Source organism: Urocitellus parryii, chromosome 1, assembly GCF_045843805.1.
Source record: "Urocitellus parryii isolate mUroPar1 chromosome 1, mUroPar1.hap1, whole genome shotgun sequence".
In the NCBI taxonomy this organism is placed as follows: domain Eukaryota; kingdom Metazoa; phylum Chordata; class Mammalia; order Rodentia; family Sciuridae; genus Urocitellus; species Urocitellus parryii.
The window spans coordinates 218,933,476-218,958,697 of record NC_135531.1 but is presented as its reverse complement, the minus strand read 5'-3'; the positions used below and the strand labels follow the sequence as shown (position 1 = coordinate 218,958,697).

General features: G+C 34.8%; 1 protein-coding gene across 5 annotated transcripts in view; it reads right to left on the bottom strand.

Annotated features, from left to right (window-relative positions):
• LOC113198410 (sodium channel protein type 2 subunit alpha) overlaps positions 1–21,584 on the bottom strand; it is a 93,584-nt gene extending 72,000 nt beyond the window's left edge. For 3 of the 5 annotated variants that reach the window (XM_026411098.2, XM_077798617.1, XM_026411107.2), the window contains exons 1-10: positions 21,318–21,584; positions 20,263–20,381; positions 10,558–10,647; positions 9,585–9,713; positions 8,913–9,004; positions 7,759–8,031; positions 4,853–4,916; positions 3,820–3,961; positions 3,464–3,670; positions 1,854–2,141 (exon numbers count right to left, since the gene is read on the bottom strand). In XM_026411098.2, coding sequence (XP_026266883.2) covers positions 1,854–2,141; positions 3,464–3,670; positions 3,820–3,961; positions 4,853–4,916; positions 7,759–8,031; positions 8,913–9,004; positions 9,585–9,713; positions 10,558–10,647; positions 20,263–20,381; positions 21,318–21,584 — 1,671 coding nt within the window. Of the gene's footprint in view, positions 1–1,853; positions 2,142–3,463; positions 3,671–3,819; positions 3,962–4,852; positions 4,917–7,758; positions 8,032–8,912; positions 9,005–9,099; positions 9,192–9,584; positions 9,714–10,557; positions 10,648–20,262; positions 20,382–21,317 lie in introns of all 5 variants that reach the window. The other 2 variants (XM_026411097.2, XM_026411109.2) reach the window with 1 other exon arrangement.
• Between the last annotated feature and the right edge of the window lie 3,638 nt (positions 21,585–25,222).

The window sequence follows — 25,222 nt, the reverse complement described above, 5'->3', positions numbered from 1 at the left end:
AAAATAATCTGCCTTTCCTCTCTCCCTTCCTCTCTTCTTTTTTCTCTACCTTCTATTCTTCCTTTTGTTCCCCCTTATCCTTTTTTTTTTTTTTACAAAATAACCAGTGCTTCAAAAAAGAGATTTTTAATTTTAAGGGATTCATATTTATTGATTAATATTTCTTCTAATAGAATGACAACGGTTGAGAAAAGGCAATGACAGAGAACTAGTGAATGTTTCAGTATAATTAAAAATACATTCTATTTTAAATTTTAATTAAACCCTATTTACCTCACCCCATAATGCTAATTGGATTTGGAACGAATGAAGCTGACCTACAAAGGATGTATTTATTTTAAAACCATACAAAATGCAAGTGTAATGCTAGGTATGTGTATCTTTTGAATGAAATTAGATTATAAATATCCTTATCAGTTTAAAAATATTTGTTCAAGTGGGTCATGAACTCCCATTTTTACCCCAATACAGATTGCAGAATCACTTGAATCTAATGTATGAAATATGATATGTCAAGAGCTTTGTAATGTTTTGAACAACCAATAAAAAAAAATTTTAAAAAATATTTGTTATAGGCTGCCTGATAAAGTGGAACATTCAAGGCTTTCAGAGTCAGGCCAAGTTTGAATAGTACCTCAACCCTTCATAACTATATGACATTGGGCAGCTATTTAACTTCATTGAACCAAAACTACAGTGAAAAAATACCATGCAGATTGGGATTGTAGTTCAGAGGTAGGGCCTACATGCACAAGGCCCCAGGTTCTATCCCCAGACTGGAAAAAAGAAAAGAAAAAAAGTAAAAATAATAACAATACTAATAATAATACAAAGCACCAGAGCAGTTAGCATTAGAATAGTGTAAAAAGAATGCGCACTTAAAATAGGCACTTAACAAAGCACACACCCTCTCGTTCTCTTTGTATCTGAAATTTTGGCATGAAAATTAATTCAGTACCTGCCTGGGTTGTCATAAGGAGATTCAAACAAAGTTATATTGCAAGTAGCAATACTATGGGCAAATAGTAACATTAGAATCATCATCAATGTTGCTGTAATTTTTATTGTTACTATATGGACATTAAGGTTTTACTTCTGGTGAAATTGTCATCTGAGGAATTGTGTGTTCCTGGGAATTCTCTCGGTAATTTTAAAGGATCCTAAATTTTAAGTTTTCAAGAGCCTGTGTGGGTGCATAAGCCTGAGGCATCTGGTGATGTATATGCTGCAGTACATAAATCTGCATGTTCTTTGAATGCAAGTCTTATGTTTAACATCAGACATGGAAAATCAAGTACAATTAAGCATCACTGTTTATTTAGTGTCATAAACCTTCCTCTGTGCATTTCTGCCTAAGAATTCTGACTACACTTCTAGCAAAAGTGGGCTTCAGTTCCCTTTGAAACAAGGTCATGAAGAATGCACCCAGCATGTCAAGTTTGCACATGGATGAGACAAACTGCACAGATGGTCTGAAAGTATCCCTGGTACACTTCTGAGGCCCTGCCACTCATAAAACCCACAGTTCACTGAGTCCAGGCACAAGAGGCAGGGGAACCATCTGCTGATAATTCCTCTGTGGAAAACTGCCCAGAGATGTTTAAGTCTTCAACAAACCTCAAAACCATAAACCTTCCCAACCCAGTGGGATCTAAAAATCCCTTCCTGGGATTCCAAAAATGTGGTAAAACTCACATCTGTGAGGCAACAGCCAAAACACTTGATAGTCATTACCATTCTGAAAGCATTTGTGCCATCCAGAGGAAAGGCAGCTTTTTCTCCACCAAATCTTGGCATATTCTTTGAAAAGTCTTATTATGAAAGTGCGATTGATATCATCTAATATGTTTTACCTGGTGTGGAGAAGAAAATCTCTTTTCATATGTCAGCCTACTTCCTTCCAAGGAAAACCGGAAGCCTTTTCTTCTTATGCTGTCTTCAGATTCTGACTTTCGGACTCCATCTTCCTTCTCTTCTTCTCCAGACTGTTCCTTCTGCTTCTTTTTCTTTCTTCTGTTTTTCAGCTCTTTTTCACTCTTGGAGCTCAACTTCGATGCCACGGAAGAACTCTCGGAGAAAACTCCAATCCCACCTGCACCACTGAAGTCTCTGGATTCAGCAGATGCGGCTACAGCTGCTGCCTAGAAGGGCACAAAGCAAATGGCCAGAGCAGATGAACATTTAAATAATCGGCTGCTTCATTTGTCTTTAATACAGTGAATATGGTCCTTAAAAACAGTTCTCCACTTGCTCTTTTGAAAAACAGTCCTTGTGCATTAGATCAAAGAACAAAATTGGCATACACATGAAAGTTATGAGCATGGATGAGGACAGCCTTCCAGCTCTGGCTGCACACTAGGTGAACCAGTTACCTACAAAATGAACAAGACACTCATATGGCATCCCATCTTTTTTTTTGATTTAAGCAATATTATAAGAAGGAAGAATTAAGTGTAAGTTTTCCTGTTTAAGCCCGATAATCATTTGCCTTGCATCACACCTCGACTTGGCAAGGACTTTAGTGCTAGACTGAATTATTGAATTTAACTCAGTTGAGTATTTAATTTTAATGAACTTTTTACTTTCTGTTTGTATTGAGAATTTCAGTAGGAAATGAACAACACAGGTATATTACAGATTAGGTATTAGGGAGTCCTGGATTTTGGTGTCTGTGTTTATCTATAAATTCTCATAGTACAGTTTCTGAAAAATATACAACTGAGGTGGTTGCTACTGCCTCAGCATACCTTCCTTCTGTGGCTTTTAGGGCATATTTAAGGATAATTGGAGACAAAAGGCAATTGCAGTCAATATTCAAGAAAAGCAAAATAAGGCAACTGGATGGGTTGATGCCATTAGTCAGGCAAATAATACTTAGGAGAAATACTTGCCTCATTTTGAAGACTCATTTCCAAGTTAAAGGATGTATGATATAAAAATGTTAGTGTTTTAGCAATTTCTTATTAACCCATAAACCTGTATTTACACACTTCATGTGCAGGAGAACAAACATTGAATAATCTTTGCTTTCCAGTCTCTATGAAATACTCTTCTTAGTTTGACTTTTATTTTCTGAACTTCCCAATTTACTCTTCTTAGTTTGACTATTATTTTCTGAACTTCCCAATTGTAGTGACACTATCAAGAAGAAATGACTGAAACTGAGTTCTTCCCTGGAAGGTTAAGAAAATAGTCTGATTGAGGGTATGTAGGTCCACCTACTTTATGAGCTTGAGTTAATGAGGGTTTTGATAATTTTCTCATGGTGAGGCAAAAAAGTGTTTAGTTATACTTCTTTATGGTTTTCTGCCTTCAGTATTGCCAGTAATCACCAAAACAAAGGGCTAAGCTAATAGCCACATGACAGGTCTCTAATGTCAACCATCATGCCACTGACTTTAACTAACACTTAGGTCAGAGAATTGAGATGGAAACAGAAGGTCCCCATGCTTGCTAACTATACCTGAGCTTCTTCTTGCTGCTTTTTTAACTGTTCAAGCATCTGCTGAAATTCTGCCTCCTTCTGTTCTGCTTCTTCCATTGTGGCCTGATTCTGTTCCTCGTAGGCCATGGCCACCACAGCCAGGATCAAATTTATTAGGTAGAATGAGCCCAAGAAAATGACCAGCACAAAAAATATCATGTATGTTTTCCCAGCAGCACGCAGTGTCTGCAAAAAGGGAAGAGACATTTTAATAAATTTTTTATAGGATGTTACAAATTCTCACTCTGAAGCAATAAAACATTACACAGCGATTCTCTTAATCTCTGTATTTCATGCTTCATGCTTCCCAGAAGAATCATTATGTCTGTTCTCACCAGTTGATAAAGATTTTCCCAGAAGTCTTGAGTCATAAGACGGAATAGGGACAAGAAGGCCCAGCTGAAGGTGTCAAAGCTTGTATAGCCATAGTTGGGGTTCCGGCCAGCCTTCACACAGATGTATCCTTCGGGACACTGGCTATAGTTAGGTTAGAGCAAGGAGAAGAGGTCAGCAGCTGCAAGCCCACTGAATGATTTTTCTGTTCCTAGGGATGCCAGTCTATTCGATAGACTCTAGAGAAAGCCTGTTCCTCTAACCTTACCCAGCACTCGACCCTTCATCATGCAAACTGATTTATCATAACAATCTGTTAAGTTTATTTTGTGGGTTCTGTTGTGATTCATAACTGTCAAGTTATATTTATCACATCTCCATATAAAAGCAATCATATCCTGATTAATTAATCTTCTGCAACTAGAAGTCAGGACCAGATTAAAAAAAAAAAGTCTACAGGGAAAGTTGACATTCACCAAAAATGTCTTGAGGCAGAAGTGAGTGTGGGGTATATAATTATGCCCATTTATCATAAGAAAAAAAAAAAGAAGATTAGAGGAGGCACAAATCTATGAGGAAACTCCACACTGTGGTCTTTGTTTTTTTTGCACTTTGTTAAAATATGCTAGACATTTAGTTACCAAGTCTCAGATATTGACATTATCTTCAGAGATTTTGCATTTTAAGCCATGGAGAGCACATTAGCATAAATAAAATGTCACACGTCTACAAGTATGTGCTTATGAATTCTATTAACTTAAGCCGCTTATGTATATGCACTCCTTTTCTCTCTATTTTCAATTGAGCTAACTTGGAAGATTAGATGTGACCTAGTATGGAAAAATAATTGTTGTATATGAGTGTGTGAAGGAGGTGAGAATCCACACTTATCTTGGCTATTCTGAGAGCCAGCGTGAAGTGGAATTTATGCAGTGCTTTGAATGAGGAGTGTGTGGGGCTGGATGGTGGGAGGTGATAGGTTATTGAGGCTGAAGGAGCAGCGAGGGCTGAGAATCAATAGGAAGCACAACTTACCCCGCATCTGAGCTATTGCCACACAGCAGCGCATCATTTTGCCCTTCCAGAAAATAAAAGTGACCTATTTGAAGAGTAAAGAATAGAGAGAATCATTAAAAAGACTTTAGAACACTTTAGTATTACATTGTACGTAGGTAACAAAGCCTACAAATGTTTTCAATCACAACAAGGTAGATAAAATAATAAAAGATTTTCGAAAGAACTAAACAAACGTAATTATATAACATTTTTGATCAAATATGTGTTTAGAAAACTTATTTTAGAAAGAAACTTTTCCAAAGGAATAACTCTGATAGCATTCTCATGTCATTATTTATTGTAAATGGAAACTCAAACTATTTGGGGCACTGGAAAACAAAACTGAGAAGTTAGGTTGATTTTTGTTACAAAATGAGAGAGAGGGAAACCCTGCTTCTAAGTGTTTACAAGCAAATAAATCTTTACTTTAGGATACTTTTTGCCTGGACACAAAATAGCTTCAAACTTTTTTCGCCCACCCAGTTTTACTTAATTTCTTGTGAGAAATGGGCTTAGTATTTGTTCCTTCTCAAAATATTCTGTTCTGGGTTTTTGCTTGATTTCTGTCTTTCAAATGTATAAAGCAAAGGTTTTATCTTTTGAAATACATGTCTATCGTATCTAATTTTTATTTTTTAAGAAATGAAAATATTTTTATAAGAGATGAGCTCAGCAAACATACATATGAAAATGATTTATATATTCACAAATAAAAACATGAAAACATGTATATAAACAAACACATACATATATGAACTTCCCAAATTCGTTATATTAATATTTAGGTCCTTTATTCAAGGATTATTCTAATAGATGATGTAGGTAGATCTGTGTCATATTTTGTAAAAAAAAATTAGACTCTCACATCAAAATAAATATTAAAAATAATTCTAGGTGTTTATAGATTTAAAGATAAGTTCACTAAATATGATAGCAAAAATATACATGACTTTTATTTGTATAATATTTAGGTGATTATTTTCATGTCTTAATCAACAGGTATTTTCTAAATACAAAACAGAAAAAAATGACAATAATTTGTTTATTTGACTGCCTTTTAAAATGTAATATCACTTAGGCATCAAAAATAAGCTACAGGGGCTATGGTTGTGGTTCAGTGGTAGAGCACTTTCCTAGCATGTGTGAGGCACTGTGTTTGATTCTCAGCATCACATAATAAATAAATGAATAAAATAAAGGTCCATCAACAACTAATGACATATGAAAAAAAAAAAAAGAAAGCTATAAGTCCTGGGCGCAGTGGCACACACCTGTAATCCCGGTGGCTCAGGAGCCAGAGGCAGGAGGATTGTGAGTTTAAAACCAGCCTCAGCAAAAGTGAGGAGCTAAGCAACTCAGTGAGACTCTGTCTCTAAATAAAATACAAAATAGGGCTGGGGATGTGGCTTAGTGGTTGAGTGCCCTGTGTTCAATCCCTGGTACTCCAAAAAAAAAAAAAAAAAATCCAAACCAAACCAAAACAACAACAACAAAAACAACCCATGAGATGGAAAACAAGTTAAGAATACACTTGTCAAAATAAAACATAAAATTTTAATATACTGGGTAAATTAAAAATCCCATATGAATTTCCCAAAAATACTTGATAAAAAAATCAACAGATGATTCACATTATAGGAAATATTTAAATTCTTATTGATACTATTAAACATATTTTAATTCTCTAAATTAATAATTGAGGAATAACAACAACAAAAGAGTAGTATTGTCCATTTTTCCTTCTACCCAATGATTTTAAAATACAATAATAATTAATAGTAGTGAGAATTCTGTAAGATGGATACTTCTGTTGAGGATATAGTATGGTATGATCTCTCAGAAAAGCAACTTGATGCTATATGTGTATAGTCTTAATCTGGTTATATCCTGTCACCCTTCCAAAATATTATTAATAGAAATTCATCTAAGGGAAACAACCAGAAATAAAGAAAAGATTTATGGGCAAATCTTGTCATTATTCTATTATTATATATTAATAAATGGGAAATCTCATAATTAATTGATGGTTTTTAGATTTATTCATTTATCCAATAATTTTTTTCTCTCAAATATAAATCTTTATAAGAATGTTAACTTTTAAAACAGCACTATAATGTGAGAAGGGATATAATTTCTTATGATCCTACTATACATGTATACCATGTAGGATATCTCAGAATAAATATCTCAGTGGAGTATGGATAATCAAGAGACCAGTGGAATTTGGCTGGCCTAATATTACATGGAGAGGAAGGGGCAAGGCCTACCAAAGGACAGAGAGGATGGTCTCAATCATAAGAAAAAATGCTGAACTATATGGCATCTTAAGATTATTCTGATGTCTGTGCTTAAAATAAATTACACTGATTAAACAACTATAATACAATGATTGACACCAAAGGAATGTAATGAAATATCAATAAGTGAATGACTGAACCAGGTTGCTTAACTTTTGAATTTGTGTACAAGTTCTGGCTTCTTCTTGGTGAGTGGTTTCTCTACTTCCAGTTACATCATATGTTCTCAATGTATGTGTTGAGTCAATCAAATAGGTCCAAATTATTTTCCCCAGTGATCTTAATAATCCATATTAGCATAATACACTGAATGGTTCATATTACTCATTTATTAAGATGTCTGAAACTCCAGACCTTTTTTTTAGCATAGTATGGAACTGTTTACCACAGTGGTTTAGAAAAAGACAACACATTTTCAAATGCAATTTTCTTATAGAAAAAGGATTGGATTTCCCTACTACATGAAGTAAATTGTCTTAAATTAGTCAAAGTCACATTGTTCCCATCAAATGTGAGATAATTCCCACCATACATGGTATTTAATATTTCAAGAACTAAACAACTTAATGGTAAGAGAGTATATCTTACTTTTATCCTCAATATATTCATCCCAGTTAAACATGCTCACTGTCCTATTGAAAATGGTACCATTCCCATCCAATGAGTTATTAAAGAAGGAAGTGATATTTATTTCAAAGGAAGAATTATCTGGGGGCCATTGCAAACATTTATTCCTCAGGTTGCCCATGAAGAGCTGCAGGCCTATCAGTGCAAACACGCTGAGGCAGAACACAGTCAGGATCATGACATCTGAGAGCTTCTTCACCGACTGGATCAGGGCTCCCACAATGGTCTTCAGGCCTACAAATAAAGCCAGAGGGAGGAATTTTAATGCACTATTCAATAGCTATTTTACCAATAAAAATATCATGAGCTTGTCCTGGAAAATAAAAATGTCATGCAGAATGCCAACAATATTAGTGTAATGCTTGTGACTGAATAACATTTCATGAAAAGCCTGCTAGCTGGTGAAAATGAATGAAAGCAGAACTTGTATGTTCATTAGAGAACTGTGAATGGAAACGAACCAAATGTGTGTTTCCAAACACTTCTTAGAGCAAAAGAAATGAATTTGTTATTCATGCTTAAACTCAACCTTATGTAAATATTTTGCTTTTTATTTGCAGATGTCTTACTCTCTAACCCATTATTGGTTTGAAAACGTCTATAGGAATAGAATAGTGAGAAATCTTGATGTCACTGAATTATGAGATTGTAAATTTGTGAATCTGAAAACTTGAATGTGGGTTTAAAAAAAAGGAAGACATCTGAAAACTGAGCCCCATGCAGCACTCATGCTATCCCTTGCTCTTTCATTTATCTGCACTTAAAAATATTGCCAGTTTGGGGCCTACATGGTCAAATTTGCATCAGTCTGAATTCTCGTAGTTTAGCTTCTATTGCGAAAAGCTTGATGTTACATAATGCAAACCAGGTAGCCTGATACTGCAAATGCCTCATGCAAAACTTGTTAAACTCAAAGGCTGATTTAGAATAGTTGAAAAGAAAGCAACTAGTAAAAAGCACAGAATCAAATCCATCCAAACCATGATGTACCAATTCTTGCTTTTTACAAAGTTATTTGCCATATGCACCAAGCAACAAGGCTCCTGCTGAAGGAAAGCAGTGATGGTAGCACCAGTGCAGCTAAAGTCAGCCTCAGTGTTTAACCTAGCTCTCACCTGGAATGACTGAAATAGTTTTCAATGCTCGGAGAACTCTGAATGTTCTCAACGCTGAGACATTGCCCAGGTCCACAAACTCTGTCACATATCTGCAATAGGGAGTTCACACACAAACACAATGACAGAACACAAGAAACAGTTGGAGATATAAGGAGCCTACCACCTTATACCAGTTTCTTCTTACCTGGGATTACAGAAATAGTTTTCAAAGCTCTCAAGACTCTGAAAGTTCGAAGAGCTGAAACATTGCCTAGGTTTACAAATTCTGTTACATACCTGTAGAATTAAATCAGAGTTATTCAGAATTTCGGGAAATCTAAGTCTACCTTGGTCTTCAATCAAGACCATTTTCAACTTCGATGATTGTTGCCATAAAATTTCCCAATTAAGAGAGAAATGGCATTGTCATTGATCCTAATCTCTATTATTTGGGAGATGTAACATCATTTTTTTTTTACAGTGCTCAGTGAAACCAAAGCCACAGAATTTATTATGATGGTTCCTAATTTCTCCAAACTGAATAATTTGATTGGAAGAAAAATATTCTAAAATCATAAGGTAACTAAGGACAATTTCAATTTTCTAGGGGATGCCAGTAAGCAGAAATAAAATGTAAACTCCCACCAGTGATTTACTCTTCCAGGAAAGAAAATATATGAAGATACTTACGCAAAAGTAATGACTGTGAAATCCAACCAATTCCATGGATCCCGGAGAAATGTAAAATCTTCTAAACAAAAGCCCCTCGCGAGTATTTTAATAAGTGACTCAAAAGTATAAATTCCTGTAAAGGTGTACCTGAGAGAAAATCGTCAAACTTGCATTAAATGTCTTTTGATCTTATGCAATTTACATGAATATACTTTTTTAAAAAAAAATTTTTTAGGTGATAGGGATTGGATTTGGGGCTTCATGCATGCTAAGCATATTCTCTATGAGATCTGAGCTACATGCCACACTCAATGTGTACATATCTTAAAGCTGACTTAACCAACAAATAAAACAGAGGCTTTCACATTGGTCTCCCTCTGATATGGAGCTTTGTTAGGGCTTAAGGCAAAAAGTAGCATTAAATTCTGAAAGACATTCTTATTGACTATAACTAAATGAATATCATTCTTTTTATATTAATTAATATTAAGAATCAAAAAAATCATATTATATGATGATGTTACCAGAAATATACTGACTTTCAATCTGATATAAGCAAATATATATTATTCCCAAAATAAATGGAACATATGTGTTTCATAGAATATGCACCATTAAGGACCACAAAATATATATTACTAAAACATAAAACTGTAAAGCATGAGAAAAGAAATATATAAGCTAAACATAATTTTTATTAGTAGATACTAGTAATATTTGGTAATGTTTAACAGAATATAAAACTCACAAGGAAGATAAATGGCTACAAATATTAACAGTCAACCCAGTGCAGTAGTTTGAGTAACTGTAAAAGCCTCTGCAATCTTTGTCCTAGAGAGAATTGATGATTGAAATGAACTTGAGTTTGTGTCTGATTTAGAGTAGTTGGCATGATTTGTTAAAGAAACTGAAAATGTCAAAAGATATTAAAGCCACAACATGAAACAAAGAGTTGTCAACATTGAAAGATATTTTAAAAATTTCTACTTACTCCACATTCTTTGTCCAGTCTGGAGGGTTACTCATGGTCATAAATACACAGTTGGTAAGAATTGTGCACATAATGAGCACATTGAAAAAAGTAGAAAATTGTCAAGGAAGATAAAGACTGATAGAAACATTTCAATTTCATGCATTATCATGTCCTCACCACATGAAGGATAAAGTTTCCATGCTTATTTTTTATACTCATTATTCTATCATTTTTTTTTTACATTTCTGTAATTCATTCTGTAATCCATTTGTAGAGCACTTTAGCCCAAACCATCAACTTACTTGGTACTATGTATATGAATTTAGATATTAAAAAGATTAAATGTTGAGAAATGAGTCCATTGGTGACTTATTCATCAATATAAGTTTTCAAAGAAACAGACTCAACTAAATAATAGAATTGCAAGTTTAGCATGTAAGTAAACCTTGGAAAAAATTCAACAAAAGTATTCAAGTAATGAATTAAATGTGTTATAACTTGATTCTAAGGGTCATACTGAAAAAAAATGTGTTATAATAAGGTACTTGCTGAATGCTAATATACTGAAATTGCTCATAATATTCCAAATTGTGTGTGAAAGTGGCTGTTATTAGTGTGCATTACTTGAGTTTGTAACTAAGGAGAAATTACTTATGAAGTTCCCTGAGTCTTAACTGACATATGATATTGTTGAAAGTAAAAAAAAATAATAATAACCATTTCACAAGATTGTTACAAGAATCAAATTAGTAAAAATATGTCAAATTTTCTAATATTTCATGCACCTGATACATAGTAGATGCTCAACATTTTGCTTTCCTCATTTCCTGGATAATAGAGAATACTGCTTATAATATATGGTTTGTTTCATTTTATCCCACTTTGCCTATGTTGGTATAGCCAATGCTCTTCACTTTTCTTTATATTAATAAAACAGCAAAAAAAGTAAGAAAATATTCAGTAGTCCCATAAGTGAAAAGACTTTTATATAAAGCACAAAAAATCATTTTCAATTATATAATACAGCAAACTATATTAGTGTGAATTTTGACACAATTATAAAAATCCCAGGGAAGGACTAAATACTATTCACATCCCTCCTCACTCTGTTTCTTTTTTTTTTTTGGGGGGGGGGAGGCTGAGGATCAAGATCAAACCCAGGGTTTTGTGCAGGCAAAGCAAGTATTCTACCAACTGAGCTATATCCCCAGCCCATCACCCTGTTCTTATTGTAAATCATCATGTTGCTTAAACATCACAAAATATCAACAACATCCACTTGCGACACAATAGGACAGTTAGTAGGCAGTGCTGTATTAATATAGAAAGAAAGTTTCTTTGCAACTTTCTTCAAACTAATAATTGATTTTTGTTTTCAGTAACACTGTTATAAGGCCTTGCTTAATTCTCAGCTTGTTCAAAGGCATCCACATGAAAATGGTTATAACTGATTGATGTGGATCAGCCACGTGAGGGCACTACAATCTAGAGAACACAGAAAACACCATTTCAAAGAAGAAACACAGTTTTCCTTTATTGCTAAAAATGAACAAAAGATACGATAAAATTAAAGATGCTTTACTATTAGTAGGTAAAACCAGAGGTTCCTCTGTGCCTGCTGGCTTGACTGGCCCTGCCAGGAAACATATAATCCTCCTTGGCAGATGGTCACCATTCTAAATGCATAGTCACTAGCTTTAGGGGGTCCTCAGCAGCCATGTATTCCACTACTGGGCCCTACCTCTTACTACCTACAGAGATAATTTTGAGCATTCTACACTTTTCTTCAATCAGCAACCCTCTTCTTGCTTTCCTCTGCATTGCAAGCTCAAGGTCTCATTTCTTACTTTACAGAGATAAAATCTGGCATAGAACTCCATTTCCCATCCCCAAACTGATAAACCTCTGTACACTGGGTATCCTCAGCTCCTTCCGGGTACAGTGGGGAAGTTTTCTATCCCCCCATCCATACCCTGAACACCTTCCACCTTTCCAGACTATGTCAGCAACCTCTTACTTCTTCCTTCTGTTACCTTTAGTGGCTACCACTTTATTGGCCTCTTCCTACCAACACAAATTTGCTTATGTCCCTCCTATCCTGGAGGAGAGGGAGATCATCCCTATAATCCACAACCCTCTTCAACTGCTTACATGCCAGCCACTCTTCTCCTTTTCACAGCCACACTTCTTAAAAGAGCTGTTGATCTTTCTTTTCCATATGTATCTATCACATACTCAGCCTGCCAGCTTTTTTTTTTCTAAAGATGAAAAACATCTCCATGTTTTGTCACTAAAAAACAAAGGATAATTTTGAGTTTTTATTGGACTTGGTTTCCAGTGATACTCAATAAGGATCATCCCTCCCATTTTCATTAAGTTTTCTTCCCTTTGCTTTCAAGTTCCTAAGTTTCTTCATGCTACAGGAAAAACATGAAAGTTGCATTTCCCTTTCTGAAAAAAAAAAAAAAAAACAACAAAACAGAATATCCAAGCCATCTTTCCTATCCTGCCATCCCCATCCTAGTAGAGCTCCTCAGCAAACATAGCTTCAGGTACCATTCACATGCCTACCAATATGAAAGACTTCTTTCCACGTGACACTTCATTTGTCTCAGTTGTCTACATGACAATTGCACTTTTACCCAAGGTCTAAAATGGAACTAAAAATATTTTCATCTTATCCCTTTGCTCTGACTAAATACCTCTAAATACCTTGGGTACTATGGATATTACAAAATGTCTCATGATCTAGCCAGGCACCTAGGAGCAGTCTTGGATCTTTCTCTCTCCTTAAGACTATGCATCCAACCCAATATTGTCAATTCTGCCTGCTGTCTCCCTAGTTAGTTCACTATTGTCCATCCCCACATCACTGCATGTTCCAAGTGTCCATCAAGACTAAAATCAAGTCTAATAGTCCATCTACATTATAGTAGTTTACTCTACAATGAATCTATATTTGGCTCCTTTTAATCTATTCTGCACATTATCCCCAAATGACCTTTGGAAATGTAATCTGGATCATTTTCATAGCTCTACACTATTCTTAGAATGAGGATCAAATATCCTCACATATAGTCAAGATTCTAAGAATTCTGTTCCCTGTAGACTTCATTTTCAACTTCTTTTCTCTTAATTGTATTATCTTAATCCCAATTATTTTGTAATTTGTGTATAAATGTTATGAGGTTATTTTGTTTGTTTGTTTTTGTTTGGCCCTTTGCATACTAAGGTCTCGCTATTTCCACTCCCTGGAAATGGTCTCTGCTTCACTCTGGCCAATCCATGTTTTTGCTTTAGCACTGAGATAAAAAGACACTTTCAGTAGAAAGTTGTTCACAATAATGCCTCTTTTGTTTATATCTACTAGTTACATATCCCTGTAGTACCTTAAAATATACCCCTCATGACAAATCTCACATATTTTGTACATAAAGGTGTCTGATTTTTATAAAAAGGTAGGACATAGAAATAAACATAAGGTGGACATTCTCATGAGATTTATATTACATATGGACTCAACTATAGCTTTGTTTCTTATAAATACTATTCATAAGAGTAGAATTTAATTGCATTTAATAAGTTAAAGTATATTTCAATACTAATTACTAATTGAATAATGATTATTTTTAGGAAGTCATAGATAATAGGGTATTATGCTCTAAACCAGTTATTTTTCACATTGCATCATTATAAATGCAAGAGGTAAATAAACACTTTAGTTTAAAAATTCTGACCCACACTCAAAAATGAACTTGCGTGTCATGAGCCATCCATGGGTTGTGTGTATGAGCTATGCGAATTTGAGCATGATGTGAGGGGACTGGTCGGGCATTGCACACTGATTGGGAGGTGTGACTTAAGTATGCCTTTCCTCTTGCTCTGCCTGTGATCCCACACAGCACCTGAGGTGGGTGTGACTTGCCAAGATGTCCATCCATCTGCTGACTACAAGACATTACAAAGCAAGACTCCACCTTTCGAAACCCTATCCCTTGCCTTATTTGGGTGGAATATTCTATCGAATGTCTTTTCCCTAATAAATAGAGGGGTTGTGGGTGCGCTTGCTCTCTTGCTCATTTTCCAGTGCTGTCCAGTGTGGAGTTGACCCTTAAGGTCGCAGAGCTGTCCTGCTCTTATTCTTAGAAATTCATGATCGTGTTTTATGTAGTCTCTTCTCTGTTTTCTTAGTTATTGCTGTAGCCAGCTCCTTTAAACCCAGCTTATCTCATCAGCCCAGCAGGCTGCGGGACTTGAGTATCTTCCTTCCTCTTAAAATAAGAGAGGAGAGAGCTAGAGTCAAGTATGTACACCTTGGGTATCATAAGTATATCTAAATAGAAAGTTTCTAAATTCATTAACTTTATTAATAATTGTTAATTTATTATTACTTATTTCACCAGTCACATACTTTCTCCTGAATTTTGATGGGTGACTGAAAAAAGTATAGTTTTAGTTAGACACACAGTTATTCAAATGCAAAAATATAGGTATGAATTTAGTAGTGGTGATACCATGTTAATATAGAAACTGCACCGGAAAGGCAGACTTCAAAGGGCTACAATGGGTAGAAAAATGCATAATCCTATATTATTTTCCAAATCTAAAGCCACCGCCATAAGCTGGAGTGCATTTTTCAAAAGAGCAATTTATCTTGGAATAATACTTTCTTAAGAGCTTGGCTTTATAAAATAAAGCAGGCAGATTAACCCTATAAAAACATTAGAAAAAAAGTCTTTTTTTCTACTAATTTCTGTATACTAGGTATTAGTAAAAGCATGTTACCCTACTGATGAATACTAACTTTCCAGTTGAAAATGTGAAATTTTTTCTGTGTGCATATAATGAGGAAGACCTTTGTGTTTATGCTGAAAGTGATTGTGAGCTTTGATGTGGACCGCTGGCAGGCCTGCCCTCTGTCTGTGAGGCAGCGTGAACTCTGTTGGTCACAGACAGCTCTTAGCAGCCAGGAGGGCTTCAGCAAGCTGCTTAGTTTTTGGAGGCTCAGTTTTCATAAGTAAATATGAATAACAGCACTATTACTCTTCTTATGGGATATGGTCATTGTCTGCTAAGATAATAACTATTTTTATTACCAATAATCATTCGTTTATTGGACATAAAATATAGAATATTTCTGTTATTCTTAAGGAAGGGCAGAGTGCTGCTCTGTACAAGAATTGTTTTTTCTTTGTTGTTGTTGTTGTTTGTTTGTTTGTGGTGCTACAGATTGAACCCAGGGCTTTGTGCATGAGAGACAAGCACTCTACCAACTGAGCTATATCCCCAGCTCATCTGTATAAGAACTTTGTAATGATGAATATTATCCATAGAAATCTTTAATTTATATATAAACAAGACATAGAGAGTAGATTTATATGAGAGTTTTTCTGAACTAAAAATGGAGAATTAAGCAGAATTAGGATAGGTGTTTTTCTAGATATCTGTACCTATTTATGAACCAGGAAAAATACTGAATAGATCTCACATATATACAGTTCACTCTTGAGTTGTTTAATTTTAATATTAGCAAATGCCTCTTTGCTGGTAGAAAACTAGGAGAACCTTTGAATATTGAAAACAAAAAGAAGGAAAAATCATTAAGTTGTAACATTTCCTTTCCTATAGACCTGTATAGTTATTTGTTTGGAAATTTATCAGTTGAAATATTTTTTTATAAGTATCATCTAAGTTTAGTAAGTTGGAGCCACTGAAAAGAACCTTTGAAATGTGCAGATATACACTTTGCAATGTCCTTGATATATTATGTTTAACAGATTAAAAAGTAGTTTTCTTCTGATGAATAAAGAATGCAAAGGGCTGAGAGTCAGAGGATTGGGTCTGAAGTTTTAGCCCTGCTACTGATGGATAATGTAGACTTAGGGAGGAACTAAACATCTCTGGGCCTCATCTCTCATCTGAAGAATGAGAGTTGAGGATGCTTACAGAGCGTTTTGGTCATGTAAAGCTCCCACTTTTGGTGCTATAAGAGCTTTTCATTTGCAAGGATAAGGTGGAGCTGAGCAGTAATTTGTATAGAATTCTGTATGGAATTCCTTAAGCAATATGAAAGATTTCTTGCTAATCTTTACAAAAGTTACTTCTAGAATTATTACTACTACTAACAGTGGTGGTCATAGTTACCCTTTGTCAAGTATCCACTAAGTGCTGAGTGCTAGTCATGGATCCTAGGTTGAGGTATTTGTCATACATTTTATTATTATTGATTTATAAACTATGATCATCATTTATAGATGGAAAACAGAGATTAAAAAGAGTAATGCTTGCCAGGTGTGGTGGCACATGACTGTAATCCAGCAGCTTGGGAGCCTGAGGCAGGAGGATCACAAATTCAAAGCTAGTCTCAGCTACTTAATGAGGTCCTATCTCAAAATAAAATAAAAAGAGCTGCAAATGTGGCTCAGTGGTTAAGTGCCCTGGGTTCAATCACTGGTACAAAAAAAAAAAAAAAAAAAAAAGAAGAAGAAGAAAGCAAGCAAGCAAGCAAGCAAACAGTAATGCTCAACATCATAGAACTGATAAGTAAATCTCAGAAGGATCTGAATGTAGGTTTTCAATGATTTTCATTTTTCTAACATTTGATTTTCATTTTTCTAACATTTGGTGAATGATAGGCAATTTTATGTTAATCATGTGATTTGAAGTGTCTCAGATCTTTTGTGACCTAATCCAGTGCAGTGACTTTAAAGAAATATTCATAAACTGACATCTTCCAAAGTTTTAACTCCTGCTTAACAATTTCCTGAGCTCCAGATTTGCAAACACGTCTAACTCTTCAACTCTTCCACTAAATGTCTAGCAAGTGTCTCAAAAATAAGATGTTCAAAACCAAGTTCTTGATTTTACCCACCAAATTACTCCAACTCCAAAGCTGTCCCAAGCTCAATCAACAGTAAATCCATTTTTCCTTCTTGACCAGACTAAACACTTAGTGTAACCCTTAAATAGTCTTATTCCATTATTCTCCACATTCAATTGCTTAGCAAATCCTGTCAGCCTTTCTTGAAAAATAAATCTAAAATTTCTGACATTTTGCCACTGTTATTGTCTCCACCAAAGTCCACCACAGATTCCTGCAACCATTTACAAGCATTTTTAAAATACAGCAAAAAAAAAAAAAAATGCTGTACTTGAAGTCGGAAAACCAAGGTTTGAATCTAGGGTTTGCATTGTGAGGCATAGATAACAATGTAATTGTGAAAATCGGTCAAAAACTTCAATGTTATATATATCTGAGTTCACTAGCTAACTGATGAATTTGTCTGTCTAAGACTGTTAGCCCACCTGCCTTTTCTTTTATCTGTACTCCAAGGTGAGACATCTGAAATATAATAGTTTCATTCAGGCAATTAGAGATTTGAGAAAGTCTAAATGTCTACCTTGGAAGAAACTGTGGTTATATACCACACAGTCTCTAGGAGAATAAACATCACAGCCTAACCCATCTAACAGATTTACCTGGTTACTTTCACAATTCAACTTGCATCTCTACAGACCTCTTACCAAATTTACCATGAAAGATTGAATGCTTCCTTATGGAAAACATTCAAATTAAAATTGTACCTAGCATTTTAGAGTGCTCCTGGCAGAAACTTTGTCCTCAGTGCCCAGCTTGTTCCATCAGAACTTCTAAAGCTGTCTGTGCCCTCTACCATGAAGCCCTGTGTTCCAGAGGGTCTTAAGTTAGGATTCATAATATCCTAGGAATATTTTCTTTTGAGTTTTTATGAGATTTTCAAAGAAATACATGATATCTCTATAAGCATCTTTCAAAAAAGTCTCTATTTTTCATTTGTATGGGCTTTCTTAATTCCATTTCATCATTGGTAGAGGACAAAAGGAATTTTTCTGATCCATTCAAGTCTTCTGCTTTTTTCCTCCACATGTTTTTGTGTTCTCTAACCTCTAATTTATTAGTCATTTATTTATTGAATACATATTCTCCCAGTACCTACCATATGAACAGGGCTGTGGGCTGAATCTGAGTTTTCCATATAGTTTTGCATATTCATTATAAGTACATAATAATAATTAAAATATAACTATTCAAAGTATAATGACTAATTTATGGATAGAATTCTTCATTGCACTTGAGATATAATAAGAGATCATCATTTATAATTCAGGAGACCCAAATATAAATCCCAACTTTATCTTTCATTTCTAATGGACACTGTTTTCTAACTGGATTCTCTTAAAACAGAGATAAAGAAACATTATTGCTTAAGGTAACACACCATAAATTTTCAATCTAAAATACCAAATGAAAATGTGTTGATGCTTCTACAAAACTTGGAGATAGGGCTGCAGTAGAGCAAAACGCAGCCTTTCTTTATGTCCTTCTTTTAAATCTATTGTTTGCTTTGCGCTCAGGCGAGCCTGGGATATGTTTTATATCCTCTCCATCCAGTACTGTGAAAGTATCCCATATGTGACTTATCCCATGTTGTAAGTTTCCTACCTATCTGACTCAAAATATTTTCTGTGCCTGATAATGATAGTAGGTTTTTATGCTGCAAGCCTTATAACTAGGCTCTGAGCTGACCAGGTCCTGGGATTCCCAAGCCATGACTCTTTCTAAAGAAGAAAGAATACCAACAATTGCCCTATCTGAGGAAAAGAGTTTCCCCTGCCTCACCTCTGGTTCTGACACAAACCACTCATCCCAAGGCTTCTGTGTGCTTCCTGTCAATGGCACTGCCTGGTATAGCCCCAGTCTTCTAAGCTTTTGCTCCATGGGCTTTTCCAGGGCTGCTTTCAGCCAGACAATTGCCCCTGGCCTAGAATAAAAAAAAACCTTTTATTCCTAACTACTACATTTGACTTCAAGGAGTAAATGCATTTCTGTCTGTCATCAGGGTGTTATCAATTCCATTTCTAGGAAGTAAATACTTCAATAAAAAAATGAAGAATACAATACATACATATGTATGTGTATATATATATTAGTTATATTCTTTATATATATATATATATATATATATATATATATGTACATATATAAAGAATGGAAAATACAACTAATATATGCATATTAGTTATAGTGTATATATATGTATATATTAGTTGTATATATATAAATATACAAATATATATATATATATATATATATATATATATATATGAGAGAGAGAGGAAACTAATGGGAATACTTCTGGGAAAATAACTTTGACAAATATTGGTAAGGCTAGTGTGCATATAGAGAAAATTGTAAACCCTTATTAACTTAAAGTTTTCAAATTCCAAAATAAAAAGCAGAAAGCAGTAGACTTCAGATCAAAAGACGCAAAATTGTATAGTTCAGATTATGTATCTAGATTTTCCAAATGTATAAGTAGTGAAGAAAATTAGTGCATGAAAGTTATTATATAACACTGTAAAATGTGAAGACAAAAAGGAGAACCTGGTAATATGTTAAAAAAAAAACAAAAAAAACGCCTGAAGTCTTGATGTAGCAAGCAATTCAGAAGGGAGTGAAGGAGAAATGAAGGGAGTAGTAAGTGGGAGGAGAAATACCCAGGTTGAGGAACAGGGCTTTACTTACCTCTGAATCCATTTTGCAACATGCTAGATGTCAAGTATGAGGAAAGAAAAAGAAAGAGCATCTAGCATCTAGCCAACCACATACAGTTAGAAAATTCATAGCTCAATAATTTGGAAAAGAAAAAATACCATAATAAGCAACCATTATTAAAAGGATATGAATGTACCAAAATCTTAATTGCTAGTTTTCTAATGGGGTTGAAGGGAGTTAAAATGTACAGGGCTGGGGTGGCACTGAATCGAGAGATTGCTTTCCCTTTATTCAATACTATAAATGTCTGCAAAAGAAGACACACACATACACACAGAAAAAAAAATTAGAATATATATTAAGGATATTTTAAGGGAAAGGTGAAACCATATGTGAAAACATTGCCCAACAAAATAATGTACTAGTACACTAATTGCCAACATGTGGCAAGATGATAGAGTTTTTCTTTTCTGAGCACTATAAACTCTCCTAATTTAATAAGTGGCATGATAATTTAAAGAATGTGCAGTAAATTTGTTGTCAGTGCCATAGGAATTCTTGGCATCTTTATTAAGTTTTAACATCAGTATTTTAAAACTGCATGTAAAATTCACAGGAAACAGAAAAAAAGGGTTTAATTACTTTGGTTTAGATAATTTTCTTATGAGGACTTCAAGGTTTTTCCAGGCCATGTTCTTGGCTAACACTTTCTGGCACTTATATATCACCTGTGATTATTTCTTCTGTGGAGAAGCATGGAAAGGAGAATGTCTATGGCATGAAATCATAATTAAACCTGCGGAAGACTGAAGTGCCTTGTGTAGAGCTGAAGATCATAAAAGGGAATTTAGATACTGTTCTTGGAAATATAAAAAAAATGTATTTAAAATATACTCCTACTTGCCACTTTTCACATCAAGCTGATATCACATTGCCAGAGAACCAGGGTTGATTTGCACTCAATTTTACATATAATTAGCATTCATGAAGGTGATTTGGCATTTGCTCTTCCTCAATTCCCCCAATGCCTCTTCAGTTCTCTGCCTGTCCCCAGAATGCAGGTTCACATGAATGTTTCCCAAAGATTTCTGGGATACTTGGTCCATTACTGGATCAGGCCCACCCAGCAACTTACAAATACTTTAGACAGACAGGAGGAGGTCAAACAATGTTTGCCATAATCCATGGGACCAGCCCAGAAACAGGCAATAGGGCAATAAAGACAACTGGACTAGAAACTCACTTTCTTATTGATATAGTAGGGGTCCAAGTCCTCCAGAGGCACTGACACCATCTCTGGAGGAATGTCTCCATAAATAAATGGAAGGGATTTTCCTGCTTCCAAGTCACTATTTGGCTTTGGGCCATTTTCATCATCCTCATCCTTGCGCTCCTGTTTGGGTCTCTTAGCTTTCTCTTCTGCAATTCGTTGTTCAATGGCAGCAAGGGATTCCCTGGTAAAGAAGCGGAAGCTGTCAGGTCCTGGTGGTACCAGCACTGACTGTGCCATCTTTTCATCCTGCTTCTTTAATCACTGTTTAGCTCCTTGCATGAGAAAGTGCTATAGAAACAGGGAGGGAAAAAAGCAATGACCATTAGGATAAAAGGTTATTGTGGCAGTTATATGACACTGAGCACTGATATCAAGTATGCAAACCAAAAGCCATAGTACTTTACAAAGGGAGCTGTGTTTAGCATTCAGGGAACCTTATGCATGCGTTCATTTGCTTACACAGAGATCTGTCATGCACATTCAGTAGGTGTCTATGAAGTCATCTAATCTTTCATTCCCGAAATGTTTTAAGTGATTACACTACTTGGGGGGAAAACCCCAATTCAGAGCTTGGAAATGGAGGATACTGGTTTGTGCTTGCTTTTTCACTTGTGTGAATATTTTGGCAGCCATCTTTTTCAATTTTTTTTTTTTTTGAAAATATGTCAGGAACAAAATAAGAGAGGAAAAACCACAGAATTGTAGAAATGGAGCTGTGTGAGGATCCTGAATGTCCCTCTTAAATTTTTCCACTTTTATTTTGGCCCACTTTTGCACCTTTGAGAGTTTATTCAAAATCATTACATCAGGTTAAAAAAAAAAATCTAAAAATCCTGAAATGCCAGGCTGTGGAAACACAGATACTGCCTGAGAGCAAGGGAATGGGGATGCCCGATTGTGTTTGGAACTGCTAGCAAGCTGCACAGGAAGGGACCCAGTTCCTGCCAAACCTGGCAGGAAGTCACACACCTCAGAGGTCTGTAGCTTGGCCCCCTGGCTTAGCAACCTGCTGCTAGCTAGTGTGATTCTTTTTTTAAATTAACAAATATGCAGTACCTTAGGAAATATGGTAAAGGTAACCCCCCCCCCCCTTTTTTTTTTCAAATAGATCCCATTTTACAAAAATCTAGCATAGTGGTCTGACTATCCATTTCAGAATTTGGAATTGAAAAAAATAATAAGTTGAAAATATCTTTTAAGCAAACTCCTGTTATATGGTCTTTGTGATAAGATAAATGGAGTTTTACTGGGATTCAAACCATCTTTTACTAGACTAAAATAGACTACTCAGCAGAACACAGCAATCATTCCAAATGAAATTTCTTTAACCAAAGACAAGAGTTTCTATGCTATTTAAACAATACAACCCAAACCTTGGCTTATGAATGCCAACTGTACAGAAAAAAAAAATCACTTAAACTATTTTTCTCCTTTTTAAAAATATAAAACCATTTTAACCATAATACTATACAAATGAAAGTCTCCACTGAAACACATGAGATGCATTTTCTAAGAGTAAAATATATCAATTCAATTCATTTCTCCAGTATATGCCAGAGAAAAGAGGGACTGCTGATCATAAGCTACTATATAGTTGTCATATATTTTTTTGAAGTTGACAAGAACCTTTCAGGCACCAACTATCAGACTGCCCTCCCAGTATCACAGTACCTCCAAAACATCCCTCATTTTCCTCACTTATCACCGGAGACCCTTATGCCTACCAATAGGTATAGGCAATAAGCTGGTCCTTGCACACTCAAGGGAGAAAACTCTCATGCCTGGATGCTCTAATAGAAAAGACATGCTAAAACATGCTGCCAAAAGCTTAAAAATGAAAGTGGTCTCCCTGCAAATTTCCCCAAGGATTCTCCTGTAAAGGTAGAGAAGCATTGTAGAGAATAAGCATAATAAGAATTTAAAACATTACCCCTGAAGAATCTTTTATACTCAGAGTTTGGGACTGATAAGCTGGAACCAAGGAGACTGCAGCTAAAATTCCATCATGCTTAAAAAAAAAAAAAAGAAAAGAAAAAAAAAGATTTTTTTTTTTTTTCAAATTCTCCTTCAAAGACCACACCTAACTTCCTGTGAAAGGATTCTGGTAACTGAAGTAAAAACAGGCATTTCCTGTTCAGGGACTACAAAGTGACATTAGTATAACTACCACTAGAGGGCTGGGAACTATGAAGGGGGAAAACCTCCAGTGTATACACAGATGAAGCTTTCAGCAATGTTCAGCGAGGGAGCCTGAAGCTTCCAGCAAAGAAGCACTAAACATTAAAACTTTGCAAATTTCAGTGATTTCATTTTAAAAATATCTTTTAAGCAAGTATCCTAAAATCATATAAAAATAAATAAATAAAAATAAAGATATTGTGTCCATCTACAACTAGAAAAAAAATTTAAAAATTGATAGTGCTTCTGTTCATGTTTTTTATTTGCAAAGGCAGGAAGTCATTCAATCAATATAAATAATTCAAGTAAAAGGTAAAAAGAAAGCATTCATCATTCAGATTCCTGGATGATGAATGCTTTGGCTATTATTATTATTATTATTTTTGTTGTTGTTTTTCCCCATAATGAAGATTGTCAGGATGAGTTCTTGTGCTGCCCAATGAGGATTATCTGTGCACTTGAAGTGACTGTCCCAGACCACTTTGGAAGAAAGGAAAAAGAAGGAATTTCAAATAAAGGTGGAAAGTAAAGTTTGTGTGGGGGAAAAAAAGTGAAAATAAAGTAAATAGTACAAGATTAAAAATAAAAACCTGTATAAAACAGCAATTAGGCCTGGGGTTGTAGCTCAGTGGTAGAGCCCTTGCATCTCCTGCGTGAGTCCCTGGCTTCGATCCTCAGGACCACATAAAAATAAATAAATAAAAATAAAGATATTGTGTCCATCTACAACTAGAAAAAAATTTTTTTTAAAAACCAGCCGTTATATTAAGGACATATTACATATAGTCAGATTTAACATTAACCTCAATCCCAGAGTATCTGAAATCCAATAAAATCCTTTGCTAATTCAATAGAAAGACATCTTTTGTGTCATACAAATTAATTTTCCTTAGAAAGGAAAATTAAGTTAATGGTACATCATTCTTATTTTATCTCTGATTTAGGTCATTGTAAAGCAACCAGGAAAAAAAAAAGAACTCACAGAGGAAAAGTAAAATCCAAGTGCTATTCTTTCAATCAATAACAGTTAAGATTTGAGGATTTACTAAGTGCCAGCTTCAGGGCTAAGATGTAAGAGTGCGCTGTACCATTTCTTCCTCCATGTAACTATCAAATAAATGCTTTCATGATCCTTATTTTAAAACTGAAGAAAAGAGGTACACTGAGATTAAGGGAAGTATCCTAAAATCATATAAGCAGGATTCAAATTCAAAGTCTGACGCTAAAAATCTGCGATCTTTACTCAGTCATGAAAATAAACACTTGCTCATGTAAATAAAACCCCAAATAAAGATTAAATAAAAATCAGGCAATGTTGTCAATTATAATTAAAACAATTCTAATTATTAAATTGATATATTTGCACATTTTCTAGCTTCATTATTTTCACTAGAAAATGTACTTGTTGGAAATGAACCTGGGGATGGTTTAGCCAGAAAGAATAGTTTAGTCACTATAACAGGTATCTTTTCATTATAAGAGCAAGAAGAGTACTCAAAGTAGTTGAAGCAAAAATTTAAAAAGGAAAAAACAGAGAACAGAGTCACTATAACAGGTATCTTTTTATTATAAGAGAAAGAAGAGTACTCAAAGTAGTTGAAGAAAAATTTTAAAAAGAAAAAACAGAGAACAGAGTCACTATAACAGGTATTTTTTTATTATAAGAGAAAGAAGTGAACTCAAAGTAGTTGAAGAAA